A 22556-nucleotide genomic window follows, 5' to 3' on the forward strand; every position below is an offset into this window, starting at 1 on the left:
GATTTCGCGTGGGGTATCGAGCACAGGAATAAATTTTGAAATCCTGAGGGTCAGTTTTTTTTAATAAATATACAATAAAAGAGTTGTTAAAATTTGAGAACTCGGCTCACGGCTGGATTGTGGAAAATGGTCTTGTTTACTTAACGTATTAGGCTTATAACGCAAGGAACTTTCATAAAAGTAGTCAAGATCTGTTAAAGATGTTCTCATTTATACCACTCCAATTGGACTTTAAGATGAATGTATAAGGCAAAATAGCCACGTAGTGCGTTTATCGATTTGCCAAAATATTCTAGCATGCCTCATGAGCTCAAGCTTAGAGAACAAATGTGGACACTATTTGCACAAAAAGACGCATGTTATGATGTTACAATGAAAAATTTCGCATAATTAAAGAAAAGATTTTCGCGTCCGTCGTGAAGACCTGTCGTTAAATCGATTAGTTAAGTCTTAATGAAAGTGAGCTACAATGATTACAAGTCCACCGGTTCATCATGCAACGTTAGATATTATGGGACACTACGAAAAAGGAAAGCGCTTTCATAAGATCATATGACGATGACATCTAAGGAGCTCAACTTACTTGATTTACGATGAGAAAAATATAGTCGAGTGGTATGGAAGATATGAGGTCGAGGAAGAACCACGTACGCAGATAATGTCTTGCTATCAAGATGGGATCCAAAATCACTTGCTCTGAATTGTCTTGATGCATAATCCCTGCGAAAATGCGCATTGTCTCAATAAAGATATATATTCAGCTATTTATTTAGCAAGAACGAAAAGAAAAGAAAACTTTAAAAGATGGATGACACTAGCGCTGACTTATGAGTTGCATGATTTCTGTTTATTGTTCGGCACAAATAAACTTACTTATTCACAATTTTCCAATGTTTTCGAACACTTTATTGGGTGTTATCTTAATGAGATAGAAAGGTTGTTTTAATTCCTCTCATTAGCCCCGTTTATATAGGGATTGTTGCAAGCTAATAGCTCCACCCGTTATGTTGCAAAAGATGCCAATGATGCCTTACAATTTACCGAATTATCCCCTCCAAATATGCAAAGATTACTGCATCGACTTTATCTCAAAAGAAATGAGCTAGAGCCTCGTCAAAATGCAATGTAAACTCGACTATTAACGCTATAGTAATCATGGAGGTTATAAATCTGAACTGACTGGTCACAGATACAACAAATTCGAAATATGATTTGTTGCATACATAGTTAATATCTTAATGAAGGCTTCAAAGCGAACAAATACCAAAAGTGTGAAATCATTCGCTCTGTCGTATTTAGACTAAAATAGTTCTCGTATTTGTACAAGCTGCATTTACGCCTTTTGCTCGTCCCCATAGCTGAACACAAAGCAATACTTCTTGGCTATTTATATGATAAATGACCAGCGTAACAAGTCATTGACACTCACCTGTTCTAAAGTTTACAATGATATCGATGAGAAAGATGGTGTCCGACAAACAGTTGAACGCTATCCATCGTGAGCTCAATTCGTCGTTGAAGAAGGAGATCGCAACGGGCAATATAATCAGGTTTGCCACCAGGAGTAATAACATACACAGGTCCCAGTAAAACCTGAAACGAGAGGAAACGTGTTACAGGCACGTGAATATCACTTAGCGACGAACAAATGCGGGTAGACCCGGTTGTTTGTTGACCGAATTCGTAGACTCTTTCAATGTATCATTTCATTATGGAAATTATCCTTTTTACCTCTACAAGTTAGATATCCAACTCAAGAGATGCGTAGGGGGCTCTTTGGCGGCTTCTTGGTTCTTAATGTCCGTAGATCATTTCAGATAAGAGATGGTTACGAGGCCATTCTGTGAAGGGTAACAGCTTGCTGAAGTCTCGGCTGGTTTAATGAAGACCATTATTTTTCTCACTGCGTCGTGATAGGAGAGAATGATTAGCAGAGATGAGGAAAGCAGTACGTGCTAAAGATTTACTGTCACTGTTCAATCTGCCTCACTTTTACGACTAAGACGGTAGATAATTCCACCCTACTACCAATGCATCTTTTTAAGGAGTTATATGAAGCTTCACCCCATCCAAAATATTCCTGACCTGGGCAATATCTCTGAGGAAGACTTGTGGGTAAGCAGCGCATTTTTGGAGGTGCTGTTGCCAACTGCAAGTGCAGCATCGTCAGGTGATAGATGTGCCAACAAACTGGACATTTTTGGTGCCTGAGTCTGAATGTACTTACATCAAATGGGACAATGGTTCAAGAAGTGAACGAATGCTGCGTGAATTGTAGTCTTTGCTTCCATTTGGCTATTTTGAATTACGATAACAAAGGTGCATATTTGAGGTTTAAAGCACGCGTTTACGAATGTAAGTACATGTTTGATTGCTCGCCATTTCAGAAGCACCTGCGATACTCGTTTCCACTGCATGCCAATTGTCATGACATGCGTGACACTCCCGTTTATTCCCACAGCCCCGCTGACACATCTTGACACACTCTGACACATTCCGATTCATTGTGACACACCCTGGCACACTGTGGCACACTCTGACACACCCTGACACACTTTGATACACTGTGACACGCCCTGACACACTGTGACACACTTTGACTCACTGTGACACACTCTGACACACTGTGACACACTTTGACTCACTGTGACACACTCTGACAGACTGTGACACATCCTGACACATCCTGACACACTGTGACACACTCTGATACACTATGACACATTCTGACACATCCGGACACACCATGTGACCGATCGAACGCCATCACACGCCACCACCTCGAGCGCTAGTACCCGATTGATTGCCGTTTTGTCGTTAATGCCGGCAGCAGCTCGCCAGTCGCTCGCGGAGTTCCTAGAACTTTGGCCCCAGATCCTTGGGCCATGAGAGAATGGCTTCCGGACTTCAGTAATGATAGTGCAGTACAGTGTTTTACGGCAGTGCCATTCATAGACGACCCATTCCGTTGATGCTGGATATTTGGGAAGCACTGCCGGCGTATGTGACGTACTCGTATGTGACGGACAAATCGAGTACCGCGAGTGCCGCTCGTTCAATACCTCGTGCGTGGAGAACCGTGACAAAAGGCCGTGACGAGCACCGGCCAGTTCTCAGAGCTCTCTCAGGTAGAGCCCTCGGTGCGCGCGCCGGGCTGCGGTGGTCCGTCGTTTGTTCCCAGGGAACATGTTCGGCCTCCATTAGCCGGTGCCGCCCACTGCGGCCACTGGACGGGGCAGGGGCCGGCGGGGAAAATGACCCTGCCCGCGGCGGTGGTGCATGGCGGCGGTGGCGGTGGGTTGTGTGACCTGACCCCGCCCCCGTCGCCTGTCCAGGTGTCGTCTTGATGAATGGGATGATACGGCGACAGCGATGACAGGGGTACGCGGGGCCACGCCCATCACTGCACTGCAGCGGCTAGCGTTGGTCTGGCAAAGGATGAATCGCTTTCATATGTGACTACACTCGATTGTAAAAATCGAACATGACAGGATGCAGCATGGTTACTGCACAAAGTCACGGAACATGTTCCATAGCTCTCTTTGTCACTGAGCTCCCACATATTTTCATATTTTCCCAAAATGAGCAATTTTAGCGAATCGTTGCTCTGGTATAGTGTCATTACAACTCCAAATCGGTTGTGAAAGCGAGACATTTCTATTTTAATGCTATCTGACATCAAAGAAGTCTACCTGTTACAGTTGCTAAAGAACTATGCAAATGTTCCATTCCTGCCAAGACATGAACATTAATATTTATGCTGTTGCCAAAAGGCGGAAGCAGCAGCCGTTAATAGGTTTACGAGAAACAGGCGCTATATCCCGGTGTATTTGTGTCCCGGGGCTCACGCACCGCTGGAGTGCCAGGCACTATTCACCGACTGCGTCTCGGTCCTGCTACTTTCGCAGTTTCACTCTATGATGCCCTCGGTGACTGCGAGCTCCGAGAAGGCGGCTGTTTCAGACAACCTGATTTGACCTTGCAGGCTGTCCCAGCTGGCTGCTCACGACATCAAGAGACTTCAATATTTATCAGGATCTCATGGAATTTTCAAACGCAGCCCCAAGGTCGCTAATTCATTCACTAAATACGACTTTACCACGGGGACTTCACTTCCGAGCCCGTCTATCCAAAAAGAAACTAGACAGACAGATAATACACAACTGTGCTTCCAGCTCGGCGGCACTGTCCTGCGCCGCGCTATGGCCGACTCAGAGCGGCCATCAGCGCTGGCTGCGTGTCCTTGCCGGCGCGCCGGGTCAGTGGGTCAAGTGTCGTCCGTTGGCCGCGGGTCAGACCGCCCTGGGACTGATGAGCCCGCTGGCCGGCGCCCGGCTGGCTCTGATGGGTTGGGGCGGGTGAGCGGGGGCTTCCCCCTGCGAAGACGCTGCGCGCAGACCGGCCGGCGGCGGTAGCGCTAAGTGCCGCCGCTGGCCACTATTGATTACCACTCGCTAGTGTCTGGTGTCGTCAGCTGAGGTTCGATCAGGCGGCACGCCATCCGCTCATTACCCCGTGCCCCAGCGCCCCCTCCCCCTGCTCTGGCCGCCGCAGCTTCCGGCCGCCTCTGCGCTGAACAGGGAGTCAGCAGGCCAGCAGTCCTGCAGTGCGAGGTCCGACCCGGTAATCATTCAAGGGGAAATAATCAGTCCTATCAGCTTCAGTGCGGGACAGCTAGTCAGACAGCTGTCGTCATTCAGTAGCCAAAAGCCCGATATGCTGTTTAGTATGTATGTTGAATTGTGTGCTGCATTGTACCACAGCTATTTATCTTCTCATAATAACTTTGTATTTTGACTTATATCGTACCTACTTTCACAATTCACATACTTCTTTATTTTTACGCATACAAATACAAAAAAAGGGCAACATCTGCACTCTTTTTTTTAATATTTTTGGTGCCCGACTCGGGCTTTTGTCGTTAGTAGCACACATTCATACTGGGTTAGTACACTATATACACGGCAGTGGTACGAATCGTTTTCGGCACCCGCTACGCGGGACAGCCTTGACCGCACGCTTCCTGTCACATGCCCCAGGTGGCACCGCACTAGTGCGCACGCTGGGGCTATCCCGATTTCTCGGGCCCGGCAGGTCAGAGGGCTGCTCCGGGACATGGAGCGAGGCCGTGCCCTCGGGACATGTCACCGGACCGAAGGATCTGTTTAAAGGCGGATCAGGCCCGTGTACCTGCGGCCGGGGGCACTGGTTGGCATAGCGTTAATCCCCACGACCGAGCGAACACTCCCCAGTTACTGCCATCTCCTGGGTAGGAGCCGGCCGAGGAAAACGCTGCCAGAGGTCAGCTTTGATCCAAGGACCTCCCACACCAAACGTGAACGCACCTGCCAACTGCGCCACAGGGGTGGTTAGGCAACATCTGCACTCTGCAGTGTTGCAGTATTGCACATAAACCTATGGCGACTTTTCAGCCCAACTGGCACGCCCTATGATAAAGCCCTGGAATTAGCTTTATTTCACAAAATAACGCCTTGAGACTTCTCACCTCCGTCGAATATACGCATGCAGTTCACTCTCGAAACTGGAGGACGGGCTTCTGAACACTTCACCTGGTACGACATTCGTTGAAACACTCGACTCGTCTCCCAAGAGGATCGACTTGCATCGGCCTCACTTTGAACGTGCCAAGATTCGAATGACGTTGCAGACATATTCGAGACCAGAAAAGAATGAGAGATGGTAAAATGAAAAGGCGGCAGATGGAAATGAAACTCAAGTGGGTCTAAATTTTGTGCTGTCATGTTGCTGCTGTAAAACTGGAATGTTTCGTACAAAAGTGCAGAGGTTTTGCTTACGCTTTATTGTGCATACGTTAGGCCTCATTTGGAATATTGCGTTCAGTCATGGTCTCCAATGCATGAAAAAGATAGCTTGCTTTTGGAAAGAGTGCAAAAAAGGGCGACAAAGATGGTAAATGGTATGAAAGATCTGCATTATGAGGATAGATTAAAATCGCTTAAGCTATTTTCTCTCAAATACAGAAGGCTTAGGGGAGACTTGATCGAGGTGTTTAAATTCGTAAATGGCCAAGCCACAGGATACCTTAAGGATATGTTTGATTTCAATTTGGAGGGCAGAAGCAGGGGCCATCAATATAAGCTTGCCATTAAACGTAGCAGGACAAAGTTAAGGCAGTCGTTTTTCAGTAGAAGAGTGGTAGGTCATTGGAACAGTTTACCAACTAGCGTAATAAGTGCAACCTCTCTCGAAACATTTAAACATAGCCTCGACAAATACTTTACAGAGCGGGATATAGTATACAGATATAGGTGGGACTAGCCAACTGATGTGTGTATGTGATCAATGTAAGATGTGCGTGAATTCATAGCAAAAATTATGCCTGGTATTAGGTTGCAATATGTGTGCAGAATGTTGTTGCGGGTGTTTGATGCTGTTCCGTTGAGCTTACATGCGAATTGTTTGGAGATGCCTTGCATGGCAGTGGACTTGTGAGACATTTGGCGATGATAGTGCGTGGCTGGGGGGGGGGGGGGGCAGGGAAGAGTTGTGACGAAATGATTGATGAAGTGATGAAGTGGCAAAATGCTGTGTAATGTGGTGTAGGTATGATTTATGCCTGCAATGTGTCGCTGTTTTGTGCCAACTTCACACACATAAGTTAGGGAGAAAAGCGGAAAGGTGGCACGCATTTTGACAGACTGTGCAAATGTGCAACCAAGTATGGGCCCCAGTGGCTCTTTGTTGTACTGCAAATTTATGTCTTTATGTCTTTATGCTGTGAGACGATTATTTAGTTACTTGCCAAGCAGACAAGATTCAATGGTCAGCATTCACGGTTATATTAGGGTCTGCATTGTCCTAATGCCTTCGAAGCCCTGGAAATCATTGGGTCCCCAAAAGGGTCAGTTGTGTTCTTGTGTGCCAGAACCACGCTTGTCGTTTACATATGCTGGAATGGGCGAGCACGATTGGTGAACATATTCCCCGCATCCAAAAGTCACATGCATCGGCTGTATGAAAGATAATGTCATCATTGCTGAAAATAGCATTTTAAGAAATGCTCGACATATGCACAAAAGCGATGGCGGAAGCCCACTACATACCGATACTTTTCTGGCAAAAATGATGCTCTATTTCAAGATGGCATCGCTGTCCAACGGCCACACTGATTCAAAATCGGAATGCTACTTCTAAATAAATGCGAGGCAGCCCATGGCAGCAGTCTCCCTCCACAATGATTGCTCCTGTCCGTCAGACGACTGCACGCCACAAAGCTACGTCAGTTCTCCACAGTTTTGTAATGAGACACTATATAGACCGACTGTTAGACTGACAGACGACTGTATCCGTTCGCACCGTGCTCTACAAAAATTTCACATCCTGCCACGTCGTCCCTGCCACGGCCAGCTCTCCAGCCATCCGGGTCTCGTTCTGGACGGCGGCAGCGATGCCTTTGTGGCTGCCACAATGGCCGGCCTGTTCGAACCGTTATCTGACGGGTCAAGTGCACGGCACCGGCCTCAGAGGGCTCGGAGGCGAGGCGGCATAGAAGACGATGGATAGAAGGGGAGGAGGAGAGGGAGTAGGAGGAGAGAGAGAGAGAGAGGGGGGGGTCGGAGGAGTAGGTGAGGGATGAGCAAGGGATGGGTAAGGATAGGTGTAGCATAGGCAAGGATACGCGTGGGATTGGCAGGGGATGTAAAATGAGAGGCAATGAAAGAAAAAATGGAATGTGCGAGGCGAGAGATGAATGAATGATTGTTGTGTATGTATGAGTAATGTGTGCAAGTCTGAGGACGAGAAGAAAGAAAAGAAAAGAAAAGAGAGAGAGAGAGAGAGAGAGAGAGGGGGGGGGAGAGAGAGGGAGAGAGAGGAGAGAGAGAGAGAGAGAGAGAGAGAGAGAGAGAGAGAGAGAGAGAGAGAGAGAGAGAGAAAGAGAGAGAAGGAGGAAAAGACGTAGGTGGAAAGAAGGTGCACCTTCTCTCCGAAGAACTAATAAATAGCGCCGGCAGCCTTGTGCGTCATAGAGAAGGGAGAGTCGCCATCCATCTCCGGTATCGGCTCCAAGACGAGCGGACGAGTGATGACCCCGGGCGACTAGCACCGTTCTGAACGCCGGCTGATGCCGCGACCACAACTGAGGGTCAGCAGGCACACTGCCCACCACGTGCAAAACAGCACTCAAGGATTTTTTTATTCTAGGCGTAGGAGTAGGAGCCAATATGTCAATTTGCGCATTTTTGCAACCATACTTAAGAATTGATGAAGTCGTAGGTATAACCAGCCTCATTAATGACTTCCGGCATTCTTTTAAACTATGCAGCATTTTTTGCAATAGTTTCGCCCGTTCCGAGTCAGGTTGCCGTTCTAATTGTTTAGAAAAATGAATTTCCAGGATCTAAGCGCAGACTGTCAAGAATTACTAAGCAAACCCGCCTGAGTAGACCCGGTAAAAGCTGCCTCCCCAACAAATGCCTAAGCCATCACTTGCGTTTAAAGGCCCATGACAGGCATCATCCTGTCTGAAACCTGGACTACCGAATAAGAAATTCTGGACCAGCCTCACTGGTCGATTGAAGTGGCACGCAAGTTCCTTAGAGTGTGACGCAGCGCAGTTGAGAGCAGGTGTTCAATATTCATGCTGCGTTCTGGGCAGAAGATCGCTGCTGATACATTATCTGTCAAAGGGTCTCCGCTGCGAGTCATCCCGGGAATCTCGATGACCATAGCATACCAACAATATATTAATGGGCATCAAAGACCTCTGTTTGATCCGCAGTGCTTGGTAAGGCAGGCTGAATATGCGGCAGAAGTGTTCGGCCGCACAGAGATTTCGATGATAATGTGCTCTCGGCCATTCTCGTCTCTGATCTTGGTTGGTGTTGTACTGCATTGGCGAACGTATCTTTATTAAATGGTGACGATGAAAAGAGCAAGTGGTGCGCAGTGTGTAATAAACAACTGGAAATTAGGTTCATTAGATAGTTTTCTTGCATAGGTGGCTACCGTTGAAGCACGACAAACTTCACAACAAATGTATGTAGAGCATTGACCAGAAAAGGCACTGTGCTCGGAAAACGCCATCACTTACTGAGGGGCACGTTTTCTCTCGTGTTTATGGCTTTCAGATAATAAAACGATTTCTAGAGCGGCTGCAAAGGCTTGGACCAGCAACACTAATTAGAATGGAGTCAGGATGAAATGCATCTGGCTTGAATACCAATTAACCAGAGCTTTACAAAATGAAACACAACACTCCAATGCGAAACGCGAAATGAGCCTTCCAGCATAAACCACGGGATAGGGGCATGGTCAACAACAGTTCAGCTTCAATCGATACTAAATAACTAGTCAAATATAATCCCAAGCAGCTATCCTCAATGGTATTTATGTAAATATCATAGCGATTTTACTTCTAACACGTTTTTGTTACATTGTTTACTTTGTATGTCCCTAGCATACTTCCTCATCAATTAATCGGTCTCGTGAACAACGACAACACTGATCAATGATAACGGATTTTCATTAAAACCGATTGAATACAGTAAACTGTAAAGTGAAATGGTCTCTTTACGGTATTATATCGGCAATCAATAGGCTTCAGTGTATATGAAGCGTGATAAGTATGCAGATTGCAACGATTAAGGAAATTCATGAGACGTTCATTCCGATTATGAGCAAATTCTAAATGCACAAATGATCTATCAGTTACACAAACTTTAACCACACAATAAGGTCATCTGGCTAACACTAGAGGTGTACCAAAACTGCGTCTGAACGTGGCTAAATTTGCAGAAGAAACACATGCAATGAAAGCAATGGTCTTGTGTTCAGATTATCACAAATGACGAGGGTGAATTACGGTTGCATTTGGACTGACCTGAAGTTGGAGCACGGATGGATGATCCAGTGTCCTGCGGCCTTCTGTCGTATCCGCTCCTTCATGAGGGCCTTTTTCGAGCCGAACAGCTTCATGGCCAGCTTGTTGTCGGTGGGCTGGAACAGGTTCGACAGCTGGTACCGGATGAAGCCCTGTTTGGGCTCGTAGTGCGCCGTCGGCGACGTGGGCGGTGACGAGACTGTGGCCAGAGGCACGCCATGCTGCACCTCCTCCCGCGGCGTGCCGTACAGGCTACCCTCGTCCGTCAGACTCTGAATGCGCACCTTCTGCTCACGGTAGTTCATTTCGGGAGAGATATAGTCACTGACAAGTTCGCTGTCGTCCGCGGCCGTCACCAGCGAGTCGGAGGCGCCGTTGCCCTCGGCGGCGGGCAGCGTGGGCCGCGGCGCAGTATCGACGCCTTCGGGGGGAGGTGCCGACGGGTCGAACGCTCCGCCGCCGACGGCGCCCGTCAGGCTGCCGCCGCCGCCGCTGCCGAGACTGCCGATGCCGCCACTGCCGAGGCTACCTATGCCGCCGCTGCCGAGGCTGCCGATGCCACCGCTGCCCAGTCCGCCGCTGCCGGCGCCGGTGAGCCCTCCGCTGCCGCCGCCGCCGCCGCCGCCGCTGCCGCCGCCGCTCGCGCCGTTGGCCGCGCCGAGTCGGCCGTTGGCCAGCCGCAGACTGGGCAGGCGGCGGTCGCGTTTGAGCGGCGCGGGCCGGGCGGCGGCCGCCGGCGCGGCCTCTTCCTGCTCCGAGTCCTGCTCGCGCTCCCTGTGGGCAGAGCAGGCGCCCCGACGGGGGACGTTCGGTCACCAATGGCCGGTCGCCGAGCAGCGCCAACGACCAATCGCCACCGCTTGGCATTCGTCTCTTGCCAATCGGAAACCAGATAAATAGCGAGGGGAAAATGAGCGGATTCATTAGGGATGAGACATTAGGGTGGCGCCAGGCTGCCAGCGCGCGTTGGATGTGCGCCGGCGCCGGTGACCGGCGGTGACGTGCCATTGGTCTGTGTCAGAGCCCATGAGACGGATCGCACCCTGAGCAGCCACCCGAATATCTAGGTCCATCGGGTGCCGGCCACCGATTCTGCCGGACACCACACTCACCCGTTCAACTTTGCAATGTTTTTTATTTTAAACCTGACGTGCCTATGTCTTTTAACACTGTAGGTACCTACATAAACTATTCACTGGCAATGACCAGGAGTTGGCGATAATACTGGCATAGGATGGAAAAACTCCTTAGATGTGTTATCAACCAAACACAGATCTATCAAGACTGACAAAGAGATTGATGACATTAAGTCAAAGATAGGTATGCATAATAGTGTATAACTGGATCCATTGAATGTCAAACATAGGTAAATAACAATCAAATGCAGCAACATGAAATCAGAGCGACAGTTTAAGTTTACTCTGGCAAGGTAAGCGTATGAAGAGTCTGGGACGCGCTTGAAGGTTTCCCGGCCTTATTTGAATCGGAAGTGCAAAACATTTTTCCGCTACTCATCCCTAAAAAGAAAACTTTATGACCGTAAAGCGTGAAAACATCAATCGATTTGCGGGAGCTCCGTTGGGATACGATGTTTTGCCAGGTAACAGAACACCATGCAACCCGTCAAAATATTTTTACTTGATTTAATGAACACAGTACATAAGCCAAGTGGGAGGTCTGGGTGTAAAATACAATGCTCAAAAGTCGCAAAATGAGGGCTGAGAATAATATCATTTGTCAATATCGGTCGATGGAGAGTGTAACAGAAAAAGATGGGAAAGAGAGAAAGAGAAAGAAAAAGGAAGGGATAGACAAATAGAAAAGCAAAGAGAGGGGAAACGAGAGAGAGGAATGGGACACACGAAAAACAGATGCACAAAAATACAAACAGAGGCAAACGGAGGCGGCTCGAGATGAGAGGCAAGTAGAACGGCGATTTAATTCAGTTTGAGTGATAGTTAACCGTTGAGCATTTACAGCTTTTCATGGTTTTGCTTCCCGCTCGAGTAGACCACTGAGTGCACCCATACGCGGTCAAGTCTATGCCGACAATTGTTATGCAGCCGGTATGCTGTTCCGCAGCACGCGGCGGTACTGCGGCACAGCCTACCTGCCCAGCGAGATACAGCGGGGGACGCGGCACGAAGCTCGGCGTCCAACTAAAAATAACGCGAACCTCCACAGTAGCTGAACCATGATACTGCGAATATGTTAGCGATATTTTGACTGCAATGGGGCAGAGATACTCAGATGGTGTATCCGACGGTAGCTATTTGGTCGAAGTGAGCGTATCTTTACCGAGAAGCAGACAAACTTGTGACGGTCATGGCAGAGCGTTGCCGTTGTAATTATCAGTTCTTATTGCTTGAATCATGCAATATATGCTTCCATGTCGGTATCTAAACGCTGAAACAGACTCTTTCCGCATTCAGGAAATCGCATGCGAGAGCCTATTCAAACACATTTTAACGCTGCCTGCATCAACCGCATCGGGAGCCGGGAGGTGCGTGCGATTGATGCGAGCGTGCTTCCATGTATTTGAATAGGCTTTCACATGCGTTGACTATAGTTTTATCGCATCATATGTAGCTCTATGGAATAGCATTGCTGCATAATATCAATGGTATGTATACCGTTTTGACATATCTAGTATTTCCAGAATTTATTCACTTTTACTAGAAGGGTCAGAAAATAAAAATATCGTAAAGTGAAAAACTAATACAAATTAGCAAACAATTAGCAATATCAAGCCAATCGCATTGGAACAATTTCTGAAGTTCACAACTTGGTCAACGAATAAAAAAACTTCTAAAATACCAAACTGAAATACACGCTTACTTTAAGTACTTATTACGAGACGAAAAGGATCACAATTTCCTTATTCCGGATGTTACAAGAGCCGCCGACCACCGCGGACTTCGCTCCTATCCGTACCTATTATATGGATCCGAATCGCGACAACTAGGTACTGCAGCCAGGTGCGGTCGAGTCAAAACTTCTTTGGATCGGGGATCGGTCGCTGGGTCTGTGCCGACGACGAGTTGACACTCTCCATACCTGTTCGGGGATTGCGGCGGCGGCGGCTGCTCGGCGCTCTGTCCCTCCACCTCTCCTGCTTCCGGCGGCTCCTCCGCCCCCTCTGCCGGCCCTCTCACGGTCTGCATGGCCGGCTCAGGGTGCACATGGGAACAGACTGGGAGCTGCGGGCACGGCCAGCGCGGCCGCCGGTCCGTGGGTACCTGCTGCACCGACCGCCGCCGGCCGCCTACCGCCACCGACCGGACGAGACGAGAGGAGAGCAGGGAGGAGAGGCAGCGCGCGCGGCCGTCGATCGGCCGCCGCTCGGCCGGAGTTTATCTGCCTGGGTCGGCGGGGGCAGGTGTGCTGCTGATGCACCTGCCAGCTGGCACAGACAGCGCTGACAGAGGGTTGTCCGGGGACCGGGGCCCGCAGACTGGGCGCGGCGGCTCGCAGGCCGAATAGGCGGGCTCGCAGGCCGAATGGGAGGGCTTGCAAGCAGTGTAGAACGCTTTGGAAGGATGCTGGAACGGTTTGAAGTCTCAATGCACCGGTCTACTCTAAAACGGTCAAGCCGTAGTTAAAAGTCAGTCAGACTGTGATTTAAGGATGGGCCAGCCACAGTTCAAAAACAGGGTAGCCCTGGTTCGACGGCAGTAAGGCATCTGAAGCTGTAAGACGAGCCCACGGTGATTTGGAGGCAAGATGAAGTCGGGCTAGCCGCGGCTGGGAGAAGCGCTGGCCATGGCTCAGACGCAGACCGACTGGCCAACTCCGGCGGTCCAGCGGCACAAGGACCAGCCCTTTTGCAATATGAGGGCCATTCCGCCGGGGAATGGGCTCATTTCGAGAACTGCGGGGATGTAGAAAAGCTCTTCATCGATATCATCTCTGACGTCGACTTCAGCTAAAGTCAGATCATTTGCATAGAGACTGCAATAGACTTGAGATTATAATGAAATACGCCAAAAGAAAGTCAAGGCATTGCCGCAATAACTACTTGCTCGAAATATGCGTAATAGTTTTTCGATCTGCGCAACATTGTTTAGGTGATGCGTAGATAGTGGCCAGTGGGGTTAAAAAAACACACTCTTGGGAGGTATGTATGCAATTGCAAATATCATGCAAAATGCGTAAAATAATCAACTCTGCTCTGCTTATTTTCTTCAAATATGAAAGCCGATGAATGCAAAATTTGCAAAGGATGGTCCGATAACATAGGTGAATACATTATAGCTACTGAACTACATTTGCATGTTGCACTATTCTGGCAGCCATTCAGAAGAGAGCTGCTGTCGTCAGGGAGCGTGGTCTCCCGTTCCGAATGGACTATTTGTCTTCCCATCCCTTTCATGGCTGACATCCATGAAAACTTTTCTACAGTAGCGGTTACATCCGGGCGCTATTCTGCCAAAAAATGAGACCTCCTGGATAAGTTACAATGGTAAAGAGAGCTGTTTTTGAGCGCTCCATGAGGCATGACACCAATTCAACCTCTTGCTACGAAAACATGCTAACAGTGTTTGTTTACATAAAAGGTTGAATGACTCATCTGCAACTTTTACAATAAAACTATGCTTTGTTCAACAACGAAGTCAATGCGTCACAATTTAGAACATGCATATCGGTTATGCGTGCCACTGTCCTACAATAAAACTCGAGCATCGACTCGACTTTAGAAATCAGGATACGATCCTACACGGAACCACTAAACCGCTTTATCAAGAAACTTTCCAACTTAAAGCTGACCCTGAATTAAGCTCACAGACTTGTCTGTGTCAGGAATCTGCTCAGCGCGAGGACGGGGGGGGGGAGTGGTGGGGAGGGGGGGGCGTCGACTGTCATCTCCAGGGATCATTACGACAGCCGCAGTGCTAGCTCAGGTCACTAATGAGGCAGACTGGTGTCGCTGCGGGATCTCAGGTCGGCGCGGCGCTGTCCCGATCGGGGTGGCCGGGCGGCAGACACCAGCGGGCTGCCGGAGAAAGCGTGGGGGTGGCGGTGAGGCGGGAGGGGGAGGGAGGTGAACTTGGGGCATAGCGTCTGTGGCATGTCTTTTTTTCTCTATCTCTCCCTCTCTCTCTCTCTCTCTCTCTCTCTCTCTCTCTCTCTCTCTCTCTCTCTCTCTCTCTCTCTCTCTCTCTCTCTCTCTCCCAAATTCACACTTTTTTCTCTCTCTCCAACTCATGTCCTCGCATATGAAAACGGTTGTGAATCAGGTATGAGCATGCACATGGGCAATTTCTCCTTATTCTTGCATAATAACTATACTCAAGAATTTCCCTCACTTCTACCTGTTTGCCTCTTTTCCTCTCTTCATCTTCATGCCTCTTCTGCTGTTGTAATAGTTCCTTATACCATCTTCAAAAAGTAATCCAGATGGCTGTCGTCCCGTCTCGTTGTGGAGAACTCACAGTTATGTCGACATCCTCTCGTAGCGACGTGCGACTTTGATGGTATCATCGCCATGGCTGATAGACTTTTAGAAAGTTTCACAAGTGTTAAACTGAAAGGTCGGGGACGCTCTCCTGACCGGCATTGCCATGAAGAAAGCGCGGGAAGCTTGGCCTTCTGCATGATTCAGTGGTTCACTATATGTTACCTACACTATGCACCCTCACATTTTGTCGTTTGCTCGTTCTTTCTTATAGATGGCCACCATCCCTCATAGTGACACAGTAACCACCGTTGCAATAGCAAAAACAAACAAATATTTTTTGGCGTGCCATATTTGGAGGATCTATTCAATCAACGAATTTCTCTGTCATGACGGGGCCACTACCATGATTACTTTGCCGACCGTGAGATGACCTCTTCGCACGCTACCATCGTGTCCTTAACAGTTCGCCAGCTGGCCTTACTGCGCCCAGCGCGCGGCGTGTGAAGAGTTCAGGGTCTGGGTCGGCCCGGCGACTGCGCCCGATACGACTCGACGACCTCTGCTGATACGACCCGACGACCGCTCCTGATACGACCCCGCGTGACACTCCACCACGGTGGATGAGAGTGGCGCCCGACTGCCCGGCCGTCGGCACCGGCCAGGTTATGGTCGGATTGGAGGTGGAGCGAGGGAGCCGGGGTTAAAGGGGAAAACGGAGAGATGAAATGGGGAAAGTGGGAGGGACAAGCGACTGAGAATGAGCGTGAATGAAAAGAAAGCGTGAACTATATGTACCGAAAAAAAAAAACAAGAAAACTGTACACAAGCGAAACAAGTCGCAGATCAAAACTCAAGATGTGGAAAGGTGAAATGATATAAATAAAAGGAAAAGTGCATAAGAATGATGAAGAAAATAGAGCAAAGAAAGGTGAACTAGAGAAAGAATTAGTAAAATAAAGAGAAGGGAAGAGATAGAAAGATAGACGGACAGATAGAGAGACAGAGAGAAAGAGAGAGAGAGAGAGAGAGAGAGAGAGAGAGAGAGGGAGAGAAAGAAAGGGAGAAAGAGAGATAAAGTCTGGAAGAGAAGGAGTGACGGGAGATACATAGAAGGCGGGAGGGGAGAGCAAATAGCCGTTTGTTTCCGAGATTCCCTGTTTTACAACGTAATCCGTTGGAGTTCCTGGGACACCCCTGCCAGCCGACGAGCAGTCTCCCTCCCATCCCCTCCCTCCCTCTCTTCCTCCACGCTCGGAAACGCGATCACGCCCGGTACACGTGCCGCCCACGCCCTTCCTCCCTCTCCCTCTCCCCCGGGGCCAATGGGTTCCCTCGTATCCTCCATTGCTCCTCCCACGCAGCCGTCCCGTTTCCATGAACCCGCTCAACCGGACACCGGGAAGGCTCTTTTATTCTGTGGCACGACTTATCTCGTGCGCCTCACCTCACACCTTTTCATCCATTTGTCTTCTCCCTCTCCTCTCCTCTCCTCTCCTCTCCTCTCCTCTCCTCTCCTCTCCTCTCCTCTCCTCTCCCCCTCTCTCTCTCTCTCTCTTCTCTTTCTCTCTCTCTCTCTCTTTCTCTCTCTCTCCTCTCTCTCAATCCCTGCCTTTCTCTCACGTTTGCCATTTTCCTCTCCGATATTCCATCGTTCTCAAGCTTCCATTCATCTTCTGATTCTAACTTAGTTTCTTCGGTGCCTTCTCACCATCACTATCTTTTCATTGCATTGCATTCATATTTAACATTATATCACTTTTCGTTCTCTCATCCTCTCTCTCTCTTTCTCTCTCTCTCTCTCTCTCTCTCTCTCTCTCTCTCTCTCTCTCTCTCTCTCTCTCTCTCTCTCTCTCTCTCTCTCTCTCTCTCTCTCTCTCGCTTCCTCTTTCTATATCCGCCTCTCTCATTTGCTCTCGTTTTCTTCCGTCTCTCCTTCTCTCGTGGCCGCTCTGCCTCCCGACTCTGCCCGGAAGTCCGCTCTTCAAATCAGCCCGCTGCTGCCGCCGCTGCCGCCCGATATTTTCCGCCGCCGCCGCCGCCGCCGCCGCCCACTTTTCGTGACGTCAGTCGTCGGAGCGCGGCCCGCTGGCGGAATGGCAGATATGTCCCACCGGATGTGTCAGGCCGGCCACGGCTGCACGCGGCTCCGCAGCACGGCGGAACGGCACGGCGGTACGGCACGGCAGCGCGCCACGGGAGCACGGCACGGCCAGACCCCTGACCCGGCTCGAGTCGCCTAAATAAACGGCCGCCGGCTGTTTCGCGCAGCCCGGCGCGCCGAGGTAAGCAGCGCGGCCGTGTTTGCTGTTGGAGCGCCGGTTACTGCCGCGGCACTGACCCTGGGAATGACACTGGGCTCGACAGACATGAGTCAGACGCGCACCTGCTGCCGAACGCACGGCTCCGGCGCATGACAGGCAGAGGAGGCCCTCTGGTTTAGTGACGAGCAGATCCAGCTCTATTGCCTTTGAGGCCGGATGTTGGGAAGACACTGGGGCTTTGAAGTGAGTGAATTTCGCTTCGTCCTGGATCTTTGGTGAGATTTCATGAGGTATAAGAATTCATGAATTTGTACAAGCATTTGACAATCATGGGGATAGACAACTAAGGAGTACTGATGTTCAGTCTCGTTATGGGTGGTACCTGATTCCATCCTTGCTACTGAGATTCTTCTTTCTTGCTTTACTTAGGCTGATTAGGAGGCATTAGTGTTTATCAGTGCTTGATCAGGACCTTCTGGGAAACCGGTGCAAATGGTGTGGTAATTACTGCTGGTCTGCCTATCCGGGAAGGGAAGCAGGGAATCACAGTAGGAATGTGATCGGGGAGATTCCCCGACACCGCCCGCGTGGGGCAGCCAGCAGTGACGCAGCGCTGTGGGTGTCGAGTCAGAAAGACAAATAAACACAACTGGTCTGCTGGTCCCAAAGCTCAAAGGGCACCTCGGAGTTTAGCATTCGGAGCAAAGCACCAAAGAACATATGGGCATTGTTCATTGGTGGAAGCAGGTACTGTAAAGAGAACGTGGTATGTGAAATTCTCGGTAATTCGTATCTATATAAACCGGTGCCTCATTAACCCTCGCCCGCACATGCCATTTTCCCATCCTAGAACGCACATGGGGGGTGGTGGTTGCCACCCCCCCCCCGCGCCATTTCGTTCCTGTTGGAGATAGAGCTTAGCAGTAAGGACCAAAAAGATTCTTTGGGAAGAGACGAATCCAATGATACCCAGTTTTACCTTCTCAGGTCAGTCATTGACCTTCCAGGTCAGGTCAAACTAAAAAATGTTGCTGTTTTGGGTCACCGTTGGATATCAAGTGCGCTGCTTATCAAATACCGATGACGATGCTGTTTTCTGGTGCCAAGCCAGCTAGAACCTCTTTGTCACACTATCCGACCAGAATTTTGCTGCTGAGGTCATTTCAGGTCAAGTTAGGTCAAGGTCAATTATATGTGTTTGTATGTCTGTGTGTGTCTGTGTGTATACTGATGTGTGCACCGATTGTTTTTGGGTCCATATCACATGAAATCATGATCTGAGAAGCTTTTACCAAAAATGCAGTCAAAAAACTTCACAAAAAAATAAATTCAGCTTGCCTAAAACGCAATTATCTTAGATGACCTAGGTTGACCTTGACCCTGACCTTGACCCCTGTACATCGTCGAGCAACATGTTCCATGATAGGTGGGAGGTAAGACTGGCAAAAAGGCCGAAATCAGGGTGTCAAAAGCTCACAAGGCCCATGGCAAACGCAAGATGTTGAGAATTGGCCATTTGGGTCATGACATGACCTGAAAAACAAGGTCATATCTCCGAAACCAAAAATCACAGAAACTTGAAATTTTCAGTGAACATCAAGAAAGGATAGACGAGCAGCTATACGTAAAATCAGCCTTCTAGCTTTAAAAATGTTGAGTGCAGAGCAGAAAGACTGCCTGGGGGGGTGGGGGTGGCAACCACCCCTCACATGTGCGGGCGAGGGTTAAGTTGTAATCGTTGCGAAATTCGGCTTTGTGAATATTTTAGAGTTACATAAAGCGTTGCTCTATCCTTCCATTTCAAAGAATACATAGCCACAAGCAGATACAATTTAAGAAAGATGTATGCACAATGCACATGGCACAATACTCTGTCGCTCAAAATTTGTTTAAAAAATAATAAACGTAGGGAGGCGCCGCATGTCTTTCGACGCCTATGCGTGTTAGGAAATGAAAATTCCAAGATTATATGCCAATGAAGTGTTTGACTAACTATATGAACATATTATGTAAATCTTAAACTTTCAACAGTCATATTGTGATACGAGTACCTATAGCTAATCCAGAAGAGTGGTGCCAATGCTCATCAATTCAGAGCAGATCAGAAAGGAAATCGTCCCATACATTGGTAACCACCGTGGCCCCATGAACTATTCTTCTAAGAGCTCCAGAGACATAAAAAAGCAGACAGCCCATGAAAGCGTTTATGGCGCACTATTTCGGTGCTTCCTGTAAATTATTGAGATGCAGGTGAGTTTATTGTTTTCATCGTGTGTCTTAGTTCTAAATATTAGGAACATACTATTTTTACTTGTAAATACTTGAAGAAGATCCCTTACGGTAGTAGGGGATCTTCAATGCTCTCAGGCTTTGGAGCATTGTCCACGAGTGTATGCATGGGCCTAACACTCACAGATCCAGTAAAATAGAGACAATCTTCTCAGACGAAACACAGCTTTTCTTCCCTTGGTGGACACTGGACTATGAACAAGCCATGCAGCGCAATCAGTCCCTAATGTACCGCGAAGCAGCACATTTATTTCCCAGCTCGAGTCCTTCCTGAGAGCGCAGTGGCCCATTTCTCTCCGCATACGTGGCCAATCAGGAGCAGCTCATTGACCGGCCGACGGCACTGACCTTTCTCGTCGGCGGCACCTGGACACTTAGCCGCCCCACCTAACTGGATTCCCGGCGCTCGCGGCCAAGGAGGCAGAACCTGAGCCCATGGGCGCGCGCCCCGCCGCGGCGGAAGGCAGGCACCGGTCGCCGGGCGCACCAGGCGTGCCGGAGACGAGCGCCGCCAACTTCCCGGCCCTCTGGCGAGATTCCCAAACTCGGCTCCCACGAGGCGCCGGCCTGGCGGCCTCTCACGCGGCTTTACGACTTGAGTGGGCTGATTAACGATTAGCGAACGCATCGGCCCCGCCCTGGAATCCGGCAACTTTACTGGCGGCCTGCGAGCGGGCACTGACGAGGTCCTGAAGTGCGGTACTTACCTACTCAGCCCGGCCGAAGGCTCTATGGCACTCGCGCATTAATCGATCTACCTGCATTCGATAATAATTAAGGATGTTTAACAAGGAAACCACTAGTGATCGAAATGAGATAATGATATTGCGCTGCGTTTGACATACCACTACAGAGTGCGCATAATCGTATGACTCAAAATTGGAACTGTTACCAGTCTGCGCTACAACGCATTGAAAATCATAAATGCTCACAGGCTCTCAGGCCAGTCATTTTAGTACCGATGGAGCGTATAGGGAATGATTGGATTTAAATCAATTCCGATGACTTTCGTGGCCAGAGACTCTTGAGGACAATTTTTACATAAACGATAATCTTCACATGACGAGGTGTTTCAGATTTGCATATACCTAATCCAGACGAGAGGTTGTGAGACGGTCCTTGGGCCAGCGACTGGAGTTAACTGTGGCACATTTGGGCCATTTCTGCCCGTTCATTTCTGTGCTGATGCATCTGAGTGAGCCATATGCCTTTACGCAAATATTCGTTCACCCTTGTAGCAAGGACTGTTACTAGTTCGGAATTCGGGTGATAAAATCACCAGAACGTTATTTTGTTGTCTGGAAGAGTGCTGGCAATACCTATTGAGCGCATCAGCTAAAGAGACGGTGATCTGAATACCGCACCATCAACATGCTTGGTGCAAGCAAAGGTGCAGCATGCAACAAAAGTTCAAAGAAAGGCGACTTCATATAGGTACACACGACTGGCAGCTGATCTCTTTTTTCACCGCCTGCCTAAGTGCAATTAGGTGCTGCAGCCTCCTCGCTATTAATGACTACCTGCTAGTTGCAATACACGGATTACGGCACAGGGACGTTCAGTGGCGAACCGGAGACATCCACGACGCAGTGCCGCCACGAAGGAGTCCCGCAGTACCAGCGGTTTAGTTTATTTTGATCAATGCGGGGTGATTTTGGTGGCGGGCTCACGACGCTCCTTCCAGGCCGCATCTGACTCGGACGTCTGCCCGCCGGGACTGGCCGATCGATAGGCCCGGACCGACCCTGCCGGGACCGCCCCGCGGTCAGGGTCAGACTCTGACCGTCAGACGAGCACTCGGTGGACTGGTCAGGGTGGGGGAGTGGGCGGGAAAGGTGATAACGAAGGTCAAGGGCTTGGAATAGCTATGATGCTTAGTACAAATGGTTGTTTCGTGATACATAGAGTAAGTAAATACCTATTGACAGCCACTACTCGTATTTCTGACAGTCACTAAATGGGTCACTTATGAGCAATGGTCAATGTTGCATTGTCGAATGTGTAAGCACATGAACTGAAGTTTACATAGCTCAGGTTAGAGAGTCAAAACAGCCTTTTGTTTTCGCTTGACGATCGAGTGGAAAATGGTCACAAAGTATTGAGACAGAATCGCACGGGTCGCGCACCCGTCTTGCTATTCTCCAGATGTGAACGTGAAGTATACGTCAATTTCTGACGAGTGAGGAACTTATGCTCGCAGAGTCAGCAGCAAGATGTGGCTGTAAAGTGAATGATATGGAATTGGAGAGCCTCTGATTAAAATGAACTTTGACGGGGAGGGGAATCGCAAAAGAAATTCAAGGAGTGTGAAAGTAAAGACATATCCGCGTGAGTTTTATGATGAATAACATTTTATGAAATTATTACGCATCATTCCAGGTAGGTCTTTCAAGACTATTTCCATTGACTCAACTTTTTCACAAGCCACCCGGCAATGAAATAATGGTTATATGTCATTACGACTCTTGAAATACAATACTATTTAACCCTCGCCGGCCGAGGGGGGGGGCGGGTGCCGCCCCCCCCCCCATAGGGTTTTTTCGCGATAGCTCCGAACACGCTGGCGATAGAGAGCTGAAACTTGGCATACCTGACCTTTGATCCAAGCCGGATCTTTTGACACCAACCGCATTTTTGGGTCAGGTCAGGTCACTGACCTATGACGTCATAAGTGAACCTCTGCACGGTCTTCAGATGTCGCAACTTCGCAACGCCCTCACTGCCAGAGGAGATGTCACAGGGAAAT

The 22556-nt window shown here is 49.1% G+C and overlaps 1 protein-coding gene across 7 annotated transcripts in view; it reads right to left on the reverse strand.

Annotated features, from left to right (window-relative positions):
* LOC122386468 (potassium/sodium hyperpolarization-activated cyclic nucleotide-gated channel 3-like) overlaps positions 1-13110 on the reverse strand; it is a 54954-nt gene extending 41844 nt beyond the window's left edge. For all 7 annotated transcript variants that reach the window (XM_043375693.1, XM_043375690.1, XM_043375692.1 and 4 more), the window contains exons 1-4: positions 12920-13110; positions 9863-10636; positions 1430-1593; positions 584-720 (exon numbers count right to left, since the gene is read on the reverse strand). In XM_043375693.1, the coding sequence (XP_043231628.1) occupies positions 584-720; positions 1430-1593; positions 9863-10636; positions 12920-13026 (1182 nt within the window). In that variant the 5' untranslated portion in view covers positions 13027-13110. The remainder of the gene's footprint in view (positions 1-583; positions 721-1429; positions 1594-9862; positions 10637-12919) is intronic.
* Between the last annotated feature and the right edge of the window lie 9446 nt (positions 13111-22556).

The sequence above is a fragment of the Amphibalanus amphitrite genome, unplaced genomic scaffold (genome assembly GCF_019059575.1).
Source record: "Amphibalanus amphitrite isolate SeventyFive unplaced genomic scaffold, NRLGWU_Aamphi_draft 000252F_arrow, whole genome shotgun sequence".
NCBI lineage: Eukaryota > Metazoa > Arthropoda > Thecostraca > Balanomorpha > Balanidae > Amphibalanus > Amphibalanus amphitrite.